At 34.1% G+C, this 21,358-nt stretch overlaps 1 protein-coding gene across 2 annotated transcripts; it reads right to left on the reverse strand.

The window, feature by feature from the left end:
• Nucleotides 1–4,916: 4,916 nt before the first annotated feature.
• On the reverse strand, nucleotides 4,917–20,557 carry LOC118739441 (arylsulfatase B-like). 2 transcript variants are annotated; one of them, XM_036470761.1, is made up of 8 exons: nucleotides 20,394–20,557; nucleotides 14,117–14,236; nucleotides 11,217–11,505; nucleotides 10,966–11,125; nucleotides 9,433–9,659; nucleotides 9,006–9,267; nucleotides 5,996–6,153; nucleotides 4,917–5,919 (listed from the first exon to the last, which is right to left on the reverse strand). In XM_036470761.1, exons 3-8 carry the CDS (start codon nucleotides 11,337–11,339, stop codon nucleotides 5,056–5,058), a joined length of 1,794 nt encoding a protein of 597 aa, XP_036326654.1. In that variant the 5' UTR covers nucleotides 11,340–11,505; nucleotides 14,117–14,236; nucleotides 20,394–20,557; the 3' UTR covers nucleotides 4,917–5,055. The 2 variants fall into 2 exon arrangements, with proteins under 2 accessions (XP_036326654.1, XP_036326655.1); XM_036470762.1 differs by lacking the exon at nucleotides 14,117–14,236 and having other exon boundaries at nucleotides 20,394–20,544.
• Nucleotides 20,558–21,358: the final 801 nt, after the last annotated feature.

Raw genomic sequence — 21,358 nt, forward strand, 5'->3', positions numbered from 1 at the left:
TTAATATCTTATGAATTACATAACTGATTATAAACTAATGATGTCAAAATAAAGTTAATTAATGTATCTTTCAGTGATGTACATAATTTATATGCTTTTTATATTTAAATCGAAAAATACTAAAAAAACCGAAAAAATCGTATTTTTTCATAAAGTAACCTTTTTTTTAACAAAATCTCATAATTAATGCAAAAGAAATTTATATTATTAATAAAGTACAAGCTATTACGTTTAATTTGATGTGCATATTTTAGTATGATCTGCTGTTGAGTTCTTATAATTTAATGTTAATTTAGTGATAATGAAAGAAGTTCTGCACATACTACGATATTGCCCATTTTCCGGGTTTTGTTCCGCGTCTGGCAACACCGACATTGTTGACAACGAAAACTCAGCTCTTTATGGTTATGACACCTATAATCGATGATAATTAATGTGGTTCATCTTCTGATCGGCCGCATAAAAGTGCAATATCGAATAATTCGAACTATCTTCGAAGTAATCGAATCATAGCAGTAAAATTTCTCGATTGCCCCCCAGGATGAGACTGGCTACCGATTACATACGACCTGAAGTAGAATTTCACAAGACCTTCGGGGTCATTCTGCCATTGAGTGCCGACTGGGACGAGGAAATTGATATTTGATACACAAATACATATGTACATATTAGCCACCTCCGATTCGCCACTTCTCTGCTCACTATATTTAAGTTCCGCTCGCTTAACGAATAATTTTTATGTGAAAACAAAAATAATAATTAGCAAGCAGCGATGAACATTGGCGAGCTTGATGTAACTCATTAGTTTCATTCTCTTCGCCGCTCGCTAAGTGCTAGCTCATTAAATATATAAATGGGTATAATAATTACGTTAAAATCCGCGTACATATGCATACTATAAAACGAATCTTTTGGCTAAATGCGAACTTCACTTTCTATATATGACATTTTTGAATATTCTTTAATTAGAACTGGTTTGAAAATCCACTTAATTAGTCTACTTAATCAACCTATTTAAAAGGTATGACTATTTTCATTATAAACTATAAAATTGATCAACTCGTAATCGAGGCAAATGGGATAGTAAATGAGCGATCATTATATGTATGTACATACACAGAACCGAAAACATACACTTATGTACATATAACTAGGTACGAGTAAATACATATGTACATAAATACATCGGAATAGTTGATTGGCTATCAAAATCAGGTTTAGGAATTACGCAGGAAAATTTAACAATACAATACCTGTATACAATATATACATGTACATATGGAATGTAATAGTAATAACAATCAAAATGCTGACGAATTTAAACTTCAACTGGTGACGTACTTAATGCTTGATTTTCAGTATCAAGTTCGCGGTTTTACCCCTTTTTGTTTATTGATTATTATTACCGCCATTTGGTTTGCTGAAAAGTAGAACGGGAAAACCCTTAAATGTTATGCTACATAGTTACCTGATATACAGGGTGGTCCATATATCGTTTTTTTCTGATCACATGTTATTTTAATATTGACAGCTCTCTCCCGCTGGAAATCTTATCTGAAAGTCTTATTTCATGTATGTATTTTGTTATGCTTTTAGTATGGTACATACTAGAGGTTTACGCCGACAGGCTTTGCGGCGGCGGCGTGGTCAACTTCAAAAAGTATCAGCGGCGGCGGCGGTCCGTAAGATAGTCCTGGACTAGTCCAATTTTGGAGATTTTTTTCGTTGGAGTAAGATTGCGTTCTGCACTTCGCAGATGCTTTTTCATAATTCGGAAACACAAAAAAATAAATTTTATCATTTTATAACCATGTTGCTTCTGACAGCATTTGAACCCGGACCCTCCTGAAAGCTAGCAAATAGTGGCAAGCATCTCTGCGCACTGAGCTACAGCCACGCATGTAAATGTGTGTTCAAATGTTCACTTTGTATTAAGGCCAGACCAAGCGATTGGGACATTTACAGGGTGGTGTTCTTTAAATTTTTTTTATTGAATTGCAAGACAACACCACCCTGTAACTGCCAAACTGTATTTTTCGTCTATCTCTAGGCCGGTTCCTTGGGGACTGGTCGAAGGCTGACATTTTCGATGCAAGCAAATGTCCAATTCTGACCAGTCAAATATTAATCAGTGAAGTAATAGTCCTTAACGGACAATTGGCCGCCTTATTTCTGCAGGGTTGTAATCATGTACATGCAAATGTATGCGCAAGTAAAAATTACTTAAGCAGTAAAAGCAGTGTACAAAGTAATATATGTATTTTATTGTACCTCTATGCTTACAATTTATTTATAAGCAATGTGGTCTGTATTGTCACTAGAGTAAAAAATAAAATGTAATAAAGATAATAAAGGTAGCGGTTAAATGAGTACCATAAGAGTGAAATAAATATTTCAAGTTCAAGTTTTATTATAAACTACATTTGATGGGTCGATTCAAGTAAGTACATATAAGTAAGTATAAACAACAAAGTTGTAAACGCATGTCTGGGTGTTATTGAGTAATAAATATTGACATTTCGTTGGAGAGTCTAGATATGAATGAATGTATGTATGCAGATCAGACGTCTGATAGTTGATTTTTTAATTGAAAATTGAAATTCAATCACACTAGATAAATACCTATGTACATAACAACGTTTTAAGTGCAAAAATTCCCCATATTTTTTTAGTAGTTTAAAACAAGACAAAAAATTTTTGCTAAAATAAAACAGGACTTAAATTATCGGTTATGTAAAATCTGGCTTTAACTTTTTTTACACTTAAAAACTGAAAAACTGGTCAAAAGTTTTTATAATTTAAAATTTAGACAAAATTATTTCTCTTTTTAAATTACCAAAAATTCATATCCAGTTTTCATATAGGCAATAAACTTTGCTTAGTTTTTTAATTAAAATATTCGACGCCCATTTTTTAAGGGACAAAAGATGTATTTTTTAAGGAATATTCCTAGTTTTGAAATTACCTAATTGTATTTTTCGTTTTTAAATGAACAAATCTTTATGTCCAGTAAATAACAAAAGTGTTTAAAATTATTAAAAAAAAAAAATATCTCCATTTTCGTTATTTAAAAAAAAAAATACAATTTAAATTTAAATTTATTTTAAGTCCATTTACTAAATGTTCAAAAATTTCTTAAAGGATTCCCAGTTTGGAATTTGCTAAAATCGAACGTCCAGTTCTTAAAAGACAAAATTTTGTTTCCAAATTTTAAATTGCCTAATTTTTATGCCCAGTTTACAAATTACAAAAGAAACTACTTTTAATTTTGAAGGTCACCCAAATTTATGCCCAGTTTCTAAGACGAGCAAAATTAATACAATTCAATTTAAAATTACGAAAATTTTTTTTCATATTCAGTTTCTAATACCTAAAATATATGCCTAAAGAAATATATTCAGTATATTCAGTTTTTAAAAAACAAAAATTTTATGTACAATAACCAAAATTTTTATATTTAGTAGACGACAAAAATGTTTTAAATGACAAAAATTATGTTCAGTTTAGATGACCAAAAATTAAGTCCTAAGAAACATTTCCGATTAGCAAAACTTGATGTTTAGTTTTTAAACAACCAAATTTTTAATTGCTAAATTTTTATGTCGTATTTTCAAACTACAAAAAAAATATTTTTACTTTTTAAGTCACCCAAAATGTGTGCCCAGTTTCTAGAAAATCAAAATTATTATATTAAATTTTAACATGATCAAAAATTTATTTTTTATCCGGCTTCTTGTAACAAAAAATGTATGCCTAAAGAAATATGTCCAGCTTTTAAACTACAAATATTTATATTAAGCTCTTACATAATATATTTTATTTTTTTCTATGGCCAAAAACTAAAAATTGCAAAGAATTAGTTTCAGTTTTACAACTAACAAAAAATATGCACATATATTTTTTAAATTACTAAAAATTTATGTGCAGCTTTTAGATGCCAAAACTTTAAGGTCCAGTTTTTTAACACAAAAAATATTTTAAATTAACAAAACAAAAGTGAGCCCAGTTTTACAATTACAAAAAATTCTGAAGATTTTTCTCAAGTTTTTAAACACCACGTCCAGTTTTCACATTACTGTAAATTAATAATCAGTATTTAAATAACCGAATTCTTATACTTAGTTTGTAACATCTGAAAATGTCTAGTTTGTAATATCTGAAAATTTAGCTCCCTTATTAAAATAACCAAATATTTTGGGTTCATTTAAAAAACTCTTTAAAATTTCTAACGGTATTTAAATAACCAAATTTTTAAGTAAAATTTTTAAATTATCAAAGGTATATGTCCAAAAATTGTGTATAGTTTTTCAATTACTAAAAATTTATGTACAGCTTTTGGTGACTTCACTTAACGGTATAGTCGTTAAGCGAAACAGATATGTATTTTAAAACAATGAAATAAATGTGAGTCCGGCTTTACAATTACAAAAATTGATGAAAATTTATGTTCAGTTATTTAATAACCACAATTGCCCAAACGCCAAAAATTATGTACAATTTTCAAATTTATGGTCAGTATTTAAATAACCAAATTGTTCTGCCCAGTTTTTAAGTTACCAAGAATATGGCTAGTTTAAATATCTGAAAATTTATGTTCTAAATTAAAATAACCAGATATTTATAATTTATAATCATTATAAAAATGCCGAACAATTTTTGAATTTATTTAAATATCTAAATTTTGATGTAAAATTTGTAAATAATAAAAAATTTATTGTCCAGAAATTATGTATAGTTTTTCAATTAATCAAAATTTTTGTCCAATACTTAGTTAATCAAATTTTTGTGTTATCACGAAGAATGTTTGACTAATCTAAAATGACAAAACGTATTAAGTAAAGTTCAAAAATTTTCAACTCAAATTCTATTAAACGCAGGAATCTCTAAAGTATTAAAATATTTTTGTTTATGTCCGATATGTATGTATATTTTAGATAAACGAAATACTAGCTATTCGTTTCATAAATATATTTATAAATAAAATCTTGGTCTTCATTAAAAAATAACAAACGTTTCACACTTAAATTCGTTTTTCTTAAAACCTACTAGAATACTTCAAAATATGAATAGCACAAAAGTACACGTCCAAATAAAAGCAACGCTAACGACTTCCGCCATCTTCGCACCATCATTGCCGCCGCCATCTTCATCAACTCCGTCCTGTACATCTTCCCACCAAGTCCATTCTCCATCATACAATTGTGGATCAGAGTTTGGATCTATCGGTTTGTTATTTGGCGCATGCGCCGTCTCACAGAAATGCGCCACTCGCTTTAGTAGCTCCTGCACCAACTTACTACCATTCATGGCTGGATATAAATTATTTTGCTCACAAGGATCTACATCGATATCGAAGAGGCAAGGTGCCACCAAAGGATCACACGCTACACCATGTGACGCATTTGCCAGTTGGCAATTGATCGCTGCATCCTCACGCAATTTGGTTATGTTAATTGTGCGCGAAGCCAGCGCGCCTCCTTTCGCATTGATCTCGGCTAGATGTTGCCAAACTGTAGTATTCATTATGACCTCCTCGTAGTGTGCAGCGCGTGGATCTAACTCATCGTTGGTCTCATTGCCACGCGTCCCTATCCAATCATCGTAGATGCCATCATATGTAGTGCCATTAATAAGTTTCCATTTTCCCTTGCCATATGAAATATAATTGCTGATCTGATCAATGTTGTGCACAATTTCACGCTCCACCGAATTGTAGCCATATTTTAGCGCGGACCAAAGATTGAGGCCATCGAGTTTCATTTGTTGTGAGTCGAGTGGTATGTTGGCCGCTGCCGCTAATGTGGGCAACAAATCGCCGATATAGAAGTGTTGTTTCCACACAGTGCCCAAATGTTCGAGTAGCGGTGACCATATGGCACCCGATGAGCGTATGCCACCCTCCCAGGGTGAGCTCTTTTGCTGTAATGGGAGAAAAAAAAAGGTTGTAAGGGTTAATTAATAGCCATAAGCAGGTTACTTTAGTGGTTATACTTACGCCTCTGAGTGGGTAATTGGAGGCTGTAGTTGCGTGCAGGCCTATAGTCGGGCCACCGTTGTCGGAAAGAAAGATCAAAATTGTGTTATTGAGTATGCCTTTTTGGGCGAGCGCATCAATCACGGAAGCTACAGATTGATCGAGTTTGGAGACCATAGCTGAAATGGAGAATAGAAAAAAATTAGTTGCATTTCAGAAATGAGCAGGGCGAAGTGTACATAGTTTCCGAATGGTCAGAGTAATAATTGAGGATGCCTCTATATGATGCTAAAGCAGCCACCACCTCCAAAGGGATGCACAGATCTTTCCCGTCAAAGAGAATACCAATATTTATGCTCTGAAAAAAGTTTTTACTGCAGCAGGTTTAATCTAGGATAGACCCGGAGATACCGAAAGTGCGTCCCACATGTGCAGAAGTACCGACAGCGTAACTCACCTCTTCACATGCCATTTGAAGCCTATGCCATTCTTGCTGGGCCAAACCTACCGAAACTGCTCTCTTACTACTCGATCTTCTCAACAAAATACCTACTGAATCCTGGTGGATGTATGTATGCACAAGTATGGGATGACACAATAGTACTACATGGTCCCAACCCCTGGTCTGGAAATCAATCTTTCCTTGTTCGAGTCTTCTTTTTTACTGACTAGGAGATCATTCTCTGAGAAAGTGGTTAGGTGATACCAAAGTCAGATCATTTGTCTGCAAAAAGCACAAACTCTCACTAACGGCGAGGTTCTGGTTTCGTTAGCTTAGAAATGAAGGGAAATAGGGCGTAAGTTAATAGCATACACAGAGAAGGGGGAGTTTGGCAGTTTTCTGGTCACTGTATCTAGTAAGAAGCCCACGTCTACGGAAGCTGCCTGCCTGAATGGTGGTATTCGTAAAAGTACGGTTTCCGCCGGCAGTCATACATTTTGTATCGTTCGACAGTTGTGCAATCTCGTACTATAAATTTTCATCAGTTACCTGAGTGGTAAAACTAAACGACTACATCAGTTCTGAACTGTGGCGATGCCTTAAACCAGAGGCAGCTTCGACAGAGATTTTTTGTAGTGTGCGTGCAATTGATGTCACTGTGTGCGTGCGAACAAGTCGTATGGTTGAATGAAGCTTTCGCTGCCTTCTAAAGCAGAGCGTGTATGTATACGCGAATATGGCCACCGGGCAGGCGCCGCCCAAGGCTGCCTTAAACCAAGTTTATTTCCTGAAATACATGCCTGTTCCTCTCTAAACCAAATGCTTATGTAACAATTGTGGTAGAATGGCTTTCTCAAGCCAACTGGTGTGGTATTGTCTCCGTGGCCAAAATTCGGAGAAGCGCCAAATCTACCGTGGAATCAGCCTTTTTAACATCCGACAAAGTCTGGTGGAATGCTACCAACGAACCGATTCCGCCTTCACCGGACAATTTTTGTTTTTTTTTTTTTGAAACAAGAACCATGACCGTTTTTGCCGGAATCAGGTATCCAGGACGCATAAGGCGCCTTGAATTAACCAACACAGAACTTACCTCCCTTTCGCCAGGGTTACACTCTTGGGTACTAAACTAAGTTTAAGACAAGCCTTACAGATTAAGTCTAGTGTCGGACATAAAACGTCAGATTTTGACTGAAGTTCGGCAGTGCAAATACCGTACGTGCCTGGTGATTTGTGGGGCTGGTAGGACTTTATGGCTCTTAACGTCATTGAAGTCCACTGAAGCATTTCCCCAGGAGATAACGACCAGTCGCCATTTGGCTTATAAGTATTGGTTGGTCGCGGACAGAGCGCTTTCAAGCTTTGTATACATTTAGGATAGAAATCTGGAACGAACTTCGCATGCGGGCAAGCTGATGCCCACCACCGCTCTATGCTATCGCAGTAGTCCTTACAGCAGTCCCTTCGGGCTTTCCTGGTCGCATTTCTTCAAGACTGCCTCGTATGCATTTCAAAAGCCATCACTCTTCGCCGCATTAAATAGCTTAACTACAGCGTGGCGACGAATAACTGTTACCTCGGTTTTTTTGAGAAATAAAAGGGTCCTTTATAGATTTTGCGAAAAAAGTAGTTTGTTGTTAATTTTCCACAGATTTTACTTTAGTTGTATTAATTAGTTATTAAATTTTAATCCTTATTTACATTTGCCAGCAGTTTAAACTTTGAGAGAAAAGTTCATTTGGCACGCAAGTATTTTTCAGGTGTATTTTTTCTTAGGCTTTGTATAAAAAAAATACAAAAATGAAAAAAACTGTATAAGGTTGGTCGAATGAATGGCCGTGCTAGTCACCAGTTTCGGGTCTATTCGATTTATGAGTATGAGGCCTTATGTTGGACAAAAGGGGGAGTATAAGAGACCCAAAATGGAGAAAATGTGCCTATGGTTACAGAAGATATGGAATAAATTAACTGACGAAGACCTGCGTGCCAAATGAACTTTTCTCTCAAAGTTTACACTGCTGGCAAATGTAAATAAGGATTAAAATTTAAAAACTAATTAATACAACTAAAGTAAAATCTGTGGAAAATTAACAACAAAATACTTTTTTCACAAAATCTGTAAAGGTGCCTTTTATTTCTCAAAAAAACCTGGGTAACAGTTATTCGTCGCCACGCTGTATATAAGTTGTACTAAGGTTTAAACATCTCAGCTTATACATACAACAAGCTTCAAATGGATTATCTGCAGTTATCATTCTAACTATGAAAAATTTATTAAGTAGTAATGCAATGGGCAGCTTCTGAAATGCCTGAGTGAGTTAATTTTTTGCGGGTGCTACCACCATAACCAACGTAATTTAGCCTTAGAGCTCATTAGAAAAATTAAGTATTTGCAAAATTTCTTAGGAAACATGAACATAAAATACGAATAATTATTTTATGATGCACTAGTCAGGTAGATTCTCTCAATCGAGCCTAATGCTTATGTACGTATGTACATATGTATGTATTTGTTAGGTTTGTCTACATTCTATATTCATTCATGCTCTTGACAAACAGCGTACTCTATTTCCCTTCCCACCAACTCACCAGCATACGTTCGCCTTTGCGCATCTTTAATATATGCAAATTTCTCTACTTCCTCAGGAGGCGCCTGTAATGGATCATCCTCATCGCCGGCATGCGGCGCCAGTTGGCTTAGTAGCAAAAATAAGGGTTGTTTGTGGGCATCATGTTTGCTTATCACTTTGGTTGCTGCTTCGGTGAGCAGATCGGTGACATAGGTACCAATATATTCGCGCGATACAGCAAGATTGTCACGGAAATCGTGACCGCGTGATAGATTTTTGTACTAGAGAAAAATGTTTATTACTCATAGTTAGTAATTTGTTTGCTATTCGAATTTGCCGATGCAACTGGCATTTTTGTTATTCAAATTTTAATTTTGTAAATACGATAATAATAGCAAAAAAAATTTAATTTTTAGTTATATCTAGCTACAGAAATATTAACTTACCGTAGCATCCAAGGTTTGAGCATAGTAATCCACATAGGCACCCAAGTAGCCGAAATGTTGATCGAAGCCTCTCCTCGTAGGCGTATATGCTTTCCGTGACATACCCTGATGCCATTTCCCAATAATACTCGTATAGTATCCGTGCTGTTTGAAAATCTGCGCCATTGTTGTTTCATTCAGCGGAAGACCCCACGGCTCATAGTTTGGTATGACGTAGTGTTGCATGCCTGGAAAAGTAAAGCGATTTGTTGTACATAGTTTGTTTTCGTTTAGATACCTCAATTTAATCTAAATTATTAAATATCTATAGAGAAGGTGGAGTTCAAATGGTTGTCTTAAGGTTCAGTTTACTGAGACATTGTGGTACGACTTTTTCTCCCGGTTTCTGACAGGCCTAGAACTGCATAAGTCTTGTCGTATAAATGGATGCAAAAGCTCTGGAGTTGTTCCTGTAAAGATCAAATGAGGAAAGCTTTGACGGAGCTTTGGATTTCTACCTTCTGCAGGGTGGAACGTGAAATAAAAAACAAAAGTCTTTCGTAAGTCAATTGTCAATTCTGGCAACTATCTTGAAAGCTCTGTTCAGTCTTTCGAAAGACTAATTGAGAAATTGGTTTACGAGGAGGTCTTACCGATGCTTAGTTTGTCTTTTAGCGATCAGTTTTCTAAAAAATTAAATTAAATAAAAAAATATATTTTTCTCTTTCAAAGAACAAAAACTGAAAAAAAAAATTGAATTAATAATAGGAAAAAAGAACTGTAATCAGTTTCTACTAAAAAAAAAAGTTTCTTAATAAAAAAAATAAAAAAAAATGAAATTTAAATAAGGGATTTTTTTAATATATTTATTTGTTCGTGTTTAATATACTTTTGTTTTAATTTTTAAGTTTTAGTTTTTCAAAAAGTGAAACTTTGTCTGCGGGCAAACCTCTTTTAAGCTCTCTATACTTAACGTATACATAGAAAGCTTGAAAGAGATTTTCCCGCGAGCAGGCCGGTGCCCACCACCGATTTGGAACATAGATACTCAAGTGCTTTCTGTCAAAAGATCTTTTCACCATGAAAGTTTGCGCGGGAGCTTTTTTTTGTATTACTTTCGTGCCAGAATAAACGAAACCTTTAAAACTATCTTGTCTACTGTTTTTCAAATGTCTCACAAACGGCTTGCCACTATCTTAGCCAGAATTGCCCTGTAAGATGTACAGACATAAGTTAGTAGGCGCCTAGACGTATGCTGATAAAAACAATACAACCAAGTTAAACATCCTTCGTTTCGAATTCATTCAAAGGTCAAAGTTCTTATCGATATCTTTGGTGCGAAAATGAGCAATGTCTGCATCTCAGTAAGAAAGCTGCGCAGGAATTTTGAAATCTCTCGGGAATAGTGTACACACGTGTGCATAAAAAATACCTTAAAGTGCGAGCAAACAGGACTTTTTAGTCCGCTGTGAATCTTCTATTGACATAATTTAATTTAATTGCCTTTCCCCTGCAAGGAATAGTTGAAATTTTAAACTTCTTCTACTAACTCACCTGTGTGTATCGGATATTTTCCGGTTAGCAGCGCCGATCGAGAAGGCGAGCACATATCTGGAGTATAAAGATTTTGCAAAATAACGCCACTATAGGCCAAAGCATCGATATTTGGTGTAAGGAATTGATTGGAACCACGAAAGCTGACATCATCGACACCCTGGAAAATGTTAAGCAATCATATGTACGTTTGGTAATTATAAGGCTTATAAATAGTTATTATATAAATAGAGGCTGCTGTAGGTACTTACCAAATCATCTGCCAATATAATGACTATATTCGGTCTGTTGTCTGTTTGTGCAGCCGTTAGCGCATTGTAGTACAATAAAACAATGGGCAATAGTTCGGCAAAATTCCATAAAAACTTATGCATTGCTAAATAAGTTATATTAAAAAACGAAGGGACTTGCTATAGAATTTTGTTGCTATAAATATCACCCAGTGTTTGGCCTAGAACAGTTGTAGACAAGAGGTTTTCCGAATTGGCGTGTAAGTATGTAGTAAACAGGCGCCGTCAAAGCTCATGTCATCTCGAGCAACTGTACATATACAAAACGAAAAATGTTTAAGTAGCAGATTTAACTAGCTTACAATAGTAATATGTAAAAATTCGTTTTGGAAGTTTTAAAGATTTATTAGCCTTTTCTAAACTTATTCGCAGAGCTGTAGAAATATACCGCATATTTATAGTGTATGTATTGGGTCATGTCTCAGCGGATTTTTTTAAGAAATAAAATCAAAGTAAAAAAATAAAATATAAAAATTCAGGCATCTAAGTTCCTAAACATTAAATAAAATTACAAAAAATATTGCCTTAAAAATTCTAAAAATTAAGAAAAGAAGGAATAATTGAAAACATGAATTTTTTTAAACAATACAAAAAATAAAGGAAAAATAAATTAACCAAGAAAAAAATTTTAATTTAAAAAACCTAATAAGTTCCTAAAAATTAAATAAAAATAAAAAATATTTCTCTTAAAAAAAAAATAATAGCTTAAAATTGAAAATAAAATTACTAGAAAAAAATTAGTTAATTAATTAAAAAAAGCAAAAATACATAAAATAAGTCTCTGTAGAAATATGTCACATATTTAAAGTGTGTGTATTGGGTCATAAAAAAAGTATCCGCGAATTTTTGGGTAACTTAAAAAAATATTTTCTTATTTAAAAATCAATTTTATACAAGTTAGTCATTAGCCATTATTGTCAGGGCCTTCATTCTCCAACCGATTTGATTAATTTTTTTCTATTTAGATGAAAGCTTGTAAAATTTAGAGGAGATTTGTCGAGTACGAATGTGAATTTTTATTTGTTTATATTAAATTGTCTACCCTGTTCCTGTAAATAAAAATTACATAATAAATACTAGTTGAAATCAAGTACAGGGCTACCCAAAAACAAAAAACAAAATAATGGAAAAGTAAAATTTAAAATTTGGGGGAAAATTTAATATACTAAGAAACAAGTTGTAAGAAATCGCGTTGGTTTTAAATATTGTTGTGTTGAAATTTCGAGCGCCCTTTATGGAAAAAATGCCTGTCGCAAAAAAAATCGAATCAATGCTAAAACTAAAACTTAAAACTAAAGAATTTATTTTGGTGAAATTTGTTTTATAACTTTTTAAATATTCCTGCTGCAATTTGTTTGGCATATCCCTATAATTGTTTTCAACTAGTGTTTATTATCATAAATCAAATATTTTGAACAGTAAATTCCAGTTTGGAACCACTGTGCGCCATTGACATAGAATGATTGGCCCGGTTTTTTCAAACGGGTTTCCATCGTTTTTTGGATATCTATAAATAGGAGTTTTTTTTGAAATCTTTATTTTTCGAATATCGAATAAACCGGATTTTTTTCGTCGAACAAACAGGTTTTTTAATTTCATACAAATCTTGACCTCTCCATAAAAGTTTTGACTTTTTCTAAGTTTTCAGATCTTTTTCCAGTTTAAGGGAAACCCCTAAAGAGTTTTAAAATTATATTCTAGCTTATTCGGGGGTGAACAGTATATCATATTTGATTTTAACAAATGAATTTTTGGCGCTTGAACGTTTTCTACGTGTTTGGCCGAGCTTCTCCTCGTGCTATTCTTATTGATGTTGTTCTATTTAAATCCAAAAAAGTAATAAATTGGAATTATTATGATTTGCTCTTTTCTAAACAACTGTATTCACTGTATGAAAACTATATAAAATAAAACAGATTTATCCGGTTTTTTCTTAATCTCAAAATCAGGAACTGTTTTTTTTTCAAATTGCAATTTGTCGAATAACTCAAAACCCGGTTTTGAAAAAAGGCGAATAGTCAAGGATGGTACATAAGTCCTTTTCTGTCTTTGATTGCTTCGTGCTACAGATGTGAGCACCCGAACAGACAATTTCTTGATGCGGCGTCTCCATATAGGTACGTCAAAAGGCATCTCTATGAGCTGAAGGACGAGGTCCAGGACTATGTACAGCAACCGCTGTACCCGGAACTTTACAGACAGTCTATTAACGGTATTCATAGCTTCAACTTCGGCGAATAGACCCACGTAACTCTTCATATTGTAGCCGCCTCAACTCCTACAACCTCAACATCTTCAAGGAGTGTCCAGCATGCGGAGATTCGCACCACGATACCAACCCGCTCTTCACATACCCACTCAATTCAAATCAAGTAACACCCCTCTTCCTCACACCACAAAATGACAAAAATCCGCAGTCTTTTCATATCGTCGTTTAAAGTACAAAACCGCGTAACAACAAAATGCAAAACCGCGTATGTGAGGTTGCATCATTAATTTTTTTTTTATAGAGAGTAACACTCATATTTCTGGTTCTCTTTTTTATAAAGCAATCGCATTTCTGGCTCGTATACTCAGAAAAAAGTTGATGCTAGGAAAAAACTATATTATTCTAAGGAAATACTACCTTGAAATGCTCTGGAGTGCTAGTCGAGAGATGCAAGGTTCGAGTCCCAGAGCAGGATTTTTTTTTTAATATTTTGTTATTTTTTATTTATTTTTTTAATTGTAATTTTTTAAGTTGTATTTAAAAAAAATTTGTCTCATTTATTTTTTATGTTATTTGAGTATTTAGGTTTTTCCATATATGAAATTAATTTTACAATTTGTAATTTATATTTAAATTGAAATCATTGACTTACCTTATTCTAAACACCTCCAACCGGATTCGAACCTGCGATCTCAGTATCTAAAGCAGTAGTCTTCAAGCGACGCCACAGCCGACATTTGACAGGAAAGCAATTAACTTTGTCTTAACAGCACTGGCAAAATTCAAAATAATTTAAGGAAATTATGACTTATATTGATGAAATTATAACTTATATTGAGTAAATTTTCTTCTTCAAATTAATGACGCCTTATTTTTAAATTAAGAAAAAACTTCTGAAATTGAGTAAATTTTTCGTAATATTAAGAAAAAATCATTAACCGAAAATGAGGATACTGTTTTCTTGATTTAAGGAAATGCTTTTTTCTGGGTGTACGAATGGATAAAGATTGAGCCAAGAGCTTGTGTGTGAGCAAATCCAATTTTTGGCAGCAAATGTCAGTTATGCGGTTTTGCACTTTAAACGACGATATATATATATATATATATGTATGAAGTATTTGCGTATATGTGCTTATCTACACGTGCAAATGGTTAAATACTGATTTAGCAGGAACCATTTTTATCTTAAGTACTTAGAAGTCGGAAATTTTTCCAATCATCACTTTTGTGAGCGGCTATATCTACACTCATTAAGTAATTTGTTATATTAAATTTGATATTTTTTTTTTGTTCATTGCATGCTGGCGTGTCTTAATTTACTTAACTCTGTTTAATAGCATTCACACTCTTCTAACTACTTGCTTAAAAATTCCTTCATATACACACTTAGCTACTGAAAACGTGAGTAGAAATTTTCAATGTTACATTCAGTCAATCGGCGATTGGTATACATACATATGTCATTCATTTATTTGGAAAACAAATATATTTAATTGTTTTTAGATAATAAGTCCGTTGGTTAATTAGTGTAATAGTTGTTGTGCATCACCTACATTAGGGCGGTCCAATTTTTTTTTTGACTATGAGCGTATAGCACAGGAGGATTGTACGTGTATTTCTAAGCATTTTTGCCGAAGAAACCATGGGTCTAAAATCAACTTGAGTTTTTGCGGTATATTGAAAATTATATACAAGAAAATCCCAACTCTCGAAAAGTGCATAAAATTAAATATCTAAATTTTAAGTAACCGCTAGGGCTATTTTGAATATCTTGATAATCCGTATTCGTGTATGGGCGATTCCACCGTCACGGGTGGGACACTTGTACAGAGAAAATGTTCTTTCTTGTTTAAATTTATGTATAAAGTACTCAACAAATCTACATTTTAATAAAGCTACATCTAATTGACTATTATGTTAGTTAATACAAAATAAGAAAAAAATTCCAGCTTACTTTTATATGGAAAAATCTGAGTTATTTCTTCTGTCACGGGTGGGACAAAAAAAGAACCTGCTTTTGGATCTGTCACGGGTGGGACAACGCTTGTCACGGGTAGGACACGTACGAATTTTTATATGAAACGGAACTTTTAGTGTGGTCCATATTAAAGATTAGTTATTAAAAAATATAGGAAGCCAAGTAGGGGTTAAATTCACTCACGTTTTATCTTAGGATGGTGCCTTTTATATAGACGAAAATGCTTAGCACCGTCAGCTAAAACAATTATTAACAAGTAAGAAAGTCTAAGTTCGGGCGGAGCCGAACATTAAATACCCGGCGCAAGTATTAAATATATGTTTTCCATCTTTCCGAAAGCTACCGCTACATGATAAGCCGGGGTGTATACATTTTAAGTAAATTAGCGTGCTTAAATTTCGAAATATTGCAGTTTCAAGCATATCTGAAATTTACCGTTATATGAAAAGCGGCCTCAATTTTAGTCCGATTTCAACAATTTTCAACGGTTTGCTTTTATGTGGCAAGCACAATAACCATACCGAGCTTGGTACAAATTGCTAGAACGGTTAGCGAGATACATATATGTGATCACAAGTGGGCGGTGCTACGCCCATTTTCCAAAATTTTGTCATAAACGTATTTCTTGGTAAAGAATGGTTGCAATCATCAATTTTGAATAAATTAGCTTCAATATTTACTGATATATCGAAGATTTTGTATTTCTCGAAATTACCGTTATATGGGATGTGGGCGTGGTTATTGTCCGATTTTAGAAATTTTCGGCCAGTTGGTATGCTGTACCAGGACCAACAACTGTGCCAAGTTTGGAAGAAATTGGTTTAGCGGTTACCAAGATATACAGATGTAACCATAAGTGGGCGTGGCTACGCCCATTTGCCAAAATTTTGTAATATTCTTATTTCTCGTCTAAAACTCATTGCAAATATCAATTTTGAGTGAATTATCTTCAGTAGTTACTAAAATATCGCAGTTTTCGTTCTTCTGAAAATTACCGTTATATGGGAAGTAGGCGTGGTTATTGTCCGATTTTTAAAATTTTCAGCCATTTAGTAAGCTGTACTAAGGCCAACAACTGTGCCAAGTTTGGAAGAAATTGGTGCAGCGGTTACCAAGATATACACATGTAACCATAAGTGGGCGTGGCTACGCCCATTTTCCAAAAATTTATAATATTCATGTTTTCCGTCTGAAACTCATTGTAATTATCAATTTTGAGTGAATTATCTTCAGTAGTTACTAAAATATCGCAGTTTTCGTATTTCTTAAAATTACCGTTATATGGGAGGTAGGCGTGGTTATTAGCCGATTTCGCCCATTTTCAATACCATCCGTCCCACGCCCAAAAGAAGTTCACGTACCAAGTTTCGTTAAGATATCTCAATTTTTACTCGAGTTATCGTGTGCACAGACGGACGGACGGACAGACGGTCACCGCTTAATCGATTTCTCTTTTCATTCTGATCATTTATGTATACATTTGTCTATATCTATCTCGATTCGTTTTGCCTGTTACAAACAACCGTTATGTGAACAAAGTTATAATACCCTTGTGCACAAGTGCGCTCGGGTATAAAAATCAACGCGATTTCCTAGTGTCTTGAAATTTTCCTACTACTATCTACTTAAATTTAATGGACTACAAAACTGCATACCCAAAAACTCTGAACAAAACGTTTAAAATTTTTGAGCGTAATTGTTAAAGTTTGTTGAATTTTTATAATTTTTTTAAGAAGTTTGAAATGTGGATTTATGTGGTTCTGGTTAGGTAATGTGCTAGACTTCTATGAAAAAAAAAACTATAAACATTAGATGCACAAAATAAAAAACCAAAACTGGTCAAAATGTAACTTAAATTAGTCAGCTAACCACAAGGGTATATAGATAATGGACGAGTCCGCGCAACCCCCCTCCTCCCCTGCGTCCACCTCAACAAACAAATAAAGCTTATCAGCCCTGTAAACCTACCTCTGACAACTGTCCCACACACATCTGTCACGGGTGGGACAGGCTTCTCTGTTGAACTATTCTTAACTAACTACGTAGAAACGACAATGCAATTGTCGTAAATATTTGCAATGAATTTCTAACATTATGTAACAAACACGAAACACAACCTCAACTTCTGTTCATCTAGGAATAGGTTAAGAACCTCCAAGTGACCTCAAAGATCTCCACTATTCACGCTGTTTACATTGGGCAGCCGTGGGAAGCTCCAGCAGGCCTCCTTTTCAAATCAGAATAGATAGTGGTGCAAGGCTTGTAATGAAGGGCATCCGTTGGGAAAGTGCGCATATGTAGCTCCTTTAATGACCATGCGCACCAAACGTTGTAGCTTGCTCCATGAATCTAAGTTTGTGTATGAGTCTAGTAGTTGTATTAGTTTCGCAAGTAAAATTTGAAAAGATCAAATTTATTTTTATATTTTCCTTGAATAGTTATACTGCTGTCATCCAATGTAAATGGGTCACAGCGCGAATAACTTAAATCTCGTGTTCTAAACTCATTTGTTGTCTAGTTTGTGCAAAATTTTTAAATCCCACTTAAGTGCTTGAAATATTTACATATTTATCGCTGTTTACTGAAAGTCTTTAAAAAGAGTTAGTTGAGTTGTGTTTTTAGTTTGTGTAATATACATGTGTATTTGAGAGACCCTGCAGAGAATAGCGAACTAAGTGAAACGAATTCAGCATTTAGTTTTTTTTTTTTTGATTTCCCAACTCTGAGTGTAATTTTATGAAAGTTTTCTCAAAATCTAACGTTCAACGAAATTAGCTAGAGAAACCCAACTTATTAGGCAGCTAAAGTGGCCGGCATATTTCTGGTAACTGCGGTCAAAATTTGGTGCTTAGTTATTTCGATCTCTGAATGTTTTAATATTCTTGGCGGCTTCGACTACGTTTCTTTCAACACACACAGACTACTACAAATACTGTAAACTGGCGCCAAACTGGATAGACAGCAGCCGGAAGGAATGAACATTTAACATAACTTTACAGATCCAGATTGCCTTAATGTTTTTCAAGCGGAGATATCTGCCATTAAGAAAGCAGTCAAATGGTATTATAACGTCGATAGGGAAGGTAATCATCCATTCTGGGAGTCTAGTGGTAGTCAAAGTCTACCTCAAAATTTTTACGAAAACATCTGACCTGTTTTTGGTCGCGTAGGAATTTTCTATGTCCAATTACTTATATGGGGGTCGAGCCCTGTACGTACTGCAGAGCAGTGCCTCTCGATTGAATTAGCTATAAAGGACAATTTCTTTATGACCTCAGCGAACTACAAGAAGTATTTCTAGGTTTTTATAGATTTTTGAACAAGAAAATATTCGTATAGAACCCTCACGCTTAGACTAAATATTCATACTATTGCAGCTATTTTGGAACATAATGATAATACTTTACTGAAATACAAAACAAAAAAGCGGTCGGCCCGGAACAATCGTTACTTTTCACTCAATTACAATTTAAATATTTTCATATCGACGGCTTAGTGAAAGATCGATCTACCCCGGCAGCCAGTTCGAAAATGCCCAATCCCAGAAAGCTTTTCAAGAGCGCCCTATTTCAGAACTTAGTTGAAGAATGACGCCCTATCTCAGCTGCCGATTCAAAAATGCCCTATCTCAACATATTTCTATATATTTTCAGTTGAAATAGGGCGTTTTCAGTCAAATTGTGAAAAGGGACGTTCTTGAAAGGTTTTCTGAGATAGAGAGTTTTCGAACCGACTGCCGAGATTAGCCGATTTTCCACTCAGCCGTCGATTAATATGTTGGTTTGTAAGCGATTTCTTACAGGGTATTTAAACACAGCTACAGACATGTGTGTATGGTAATTCATTTACCAAATACCATCGCCCATGGTCGTGCATACATACATATGTACATATGTACGTGCAAATGTTCCCATCTCAGAATAGCCAAAAATACAAGCAGGTAGGTAGTTAGGTGTATTTATTTCAAGAAGCATTTTTATTTACTTTCCATGCCTCGGTTTTCACAATCACTTTTTTTTTTTGCATTCCAATTCTCATGTCATTTAAGCAGCTAGCATTTTGCTTTGATTTCCAGCTTAATTTATTTAACTCATTTGTCTTTTACTTCATTGCATTTAATGGTTTTAAGCAGTTTTTTTTTTGCAACTTCTAAATTGGCTGATTTATGCACTCGAGCAAAAATTGTCATTTTCTCACACACATCGCGCCGAGTAGCGGCGGCGGCGAATAATAATAGGGGTATTCTCCAAATCTTGCAAAGCCATTGCACGTAGCACGGATTGCATGGATTGCATAACTTGCAAACACACAACAACAAAATACATGAGAAACAACATTTCCTATCGCTGCAAAATATGCAACGTCGAAACCCATGTATATATTTTGCAAAATAGCATAGCAAAATAAATGCGACCCTGTGCTAGTTGTTTTGTTGTTGGAATTGCTGCATATTTCTCTCATTCCTCTCATCTCGCTCACTTCATTTTTTTTTGCTGTTTCTTGTTATTGTAGTTGATACATAATTTCGCTCCTTGCTACCCATGCATGCTACCACTTTGCAATAGGGTGCTCTCATACTCTTCGAAATTTGGAATAGTATTTTTGCATTTCGTGCAATCCGTGCATCGTGCAAGACTTCGAGAATACCCCTAATGTTTGAATGTGGTTTCAAAGTAAACAATAGCCAGTCAATGGACCATGAAGTAGTGGGAGATTTTTAGTAGCCACTTATACAATTTAATTTCAATATGTGTCGAACAAGTGATGAAATGGATAGCACAGCACGTAGGTTTTTTAAGCTTGGAAATTTCACACATTTAAATAGAAAAAAATGGTTATTCATATTTAACTTATTAATTTTAATGTGATGCGATAAATATTCAAAGCTTTTTCAATACACATTTGAGGCGTCTGCCAATGTTTTTTTTTTATTTTAACTTAAGTTTATTACCTTATACACCAAGATTTTAGGAAAAATAAAATTTAAATAACTCAATGTATCCAGCATACAGCGAACGTAATTCAAACTCTACTAACCGTCCACTGCACTTTTGCTGCACTCGACACCAAAGTGAATGTAGCACTGCGAAATCTAAACCGTTTCGTTACGCTGAGCGCGATTAACTAACGCGACGGCTTGTCCAACAACTTAATTTTAATCATAGGTAAACGCAAACAAAATCAACATAAATAAATACAAGTAAATGTTTTCAAAGTTAAAATGTTTACTTTGTTTAAATGAAGCGACTGAAAAGAGATTTGACACATGAACGTTCATTGTGGTTACTCACGCGCTGATTGAATGGAGTAAAATTAAGTAGGGAAAGAAACCGAGCGAGAGAGAGAGAGAGAGAGCGCGATAGATTTGCTAAGAGTTGTTGCTAATTTCGTTAATTAATTAGTCAGTTCGAATAGATCTCCCGTGAAAAATATCCAGCAGCAACTTGCAGGCGAGTAACGAACGATTCTTTCTGAAATTGGAAAATATCCAAAAAAGAACACGAACAACATATTAGTTCAACTGGCAATTTTTATGTATAGCTGATCGGATTTTGGTTTATATATTTTTGGGCTTTGGTAGTATTATTTTTTCTTTATATTTTTATTAGAAAGAATATATATTTTTAACAAAATTAGAAAAATTTATCATAAAAACATTTCTTTTTTGAAAGTTTGAATTTCTTTGGAAAGATTGTGTTTTAGAAATTTTATTTTGAGCAAAAAATCGTTTTTTACGAAAAACTAATATAGCAAAAATAGAAGAAGAAAAGAAGTTATCATAAGGCACAAAGGCTTTTTTTGAAAGAAAAATTCCATAAAAATTATTTCTTCCAAGAATAATTATTTTTTGCAATCAAAAGTAAAAAAAAAATATTTGGGACGAAAATACCAGAAGAGGGTGTAGTTTTTAGGGAA

Source organism: Rhagoletis pomonella, unplaced genomic scaffold (assembly GCF_013731165.1).
Source record: "Rhagoletis pomonella isolate Grant_MI unplaced genomic scaffold, Rhpom_1.0 Rhpom_scaffold_00005, whole genome shotgun sequence".
Classification (NCBI taxonomy): domain Eukaryota; kingdom Metazoa; phylum Arthropoda; class Insecta; order Diptera; family Tephritidae; genus Rhagoletis; species Rhagoletis pomonella.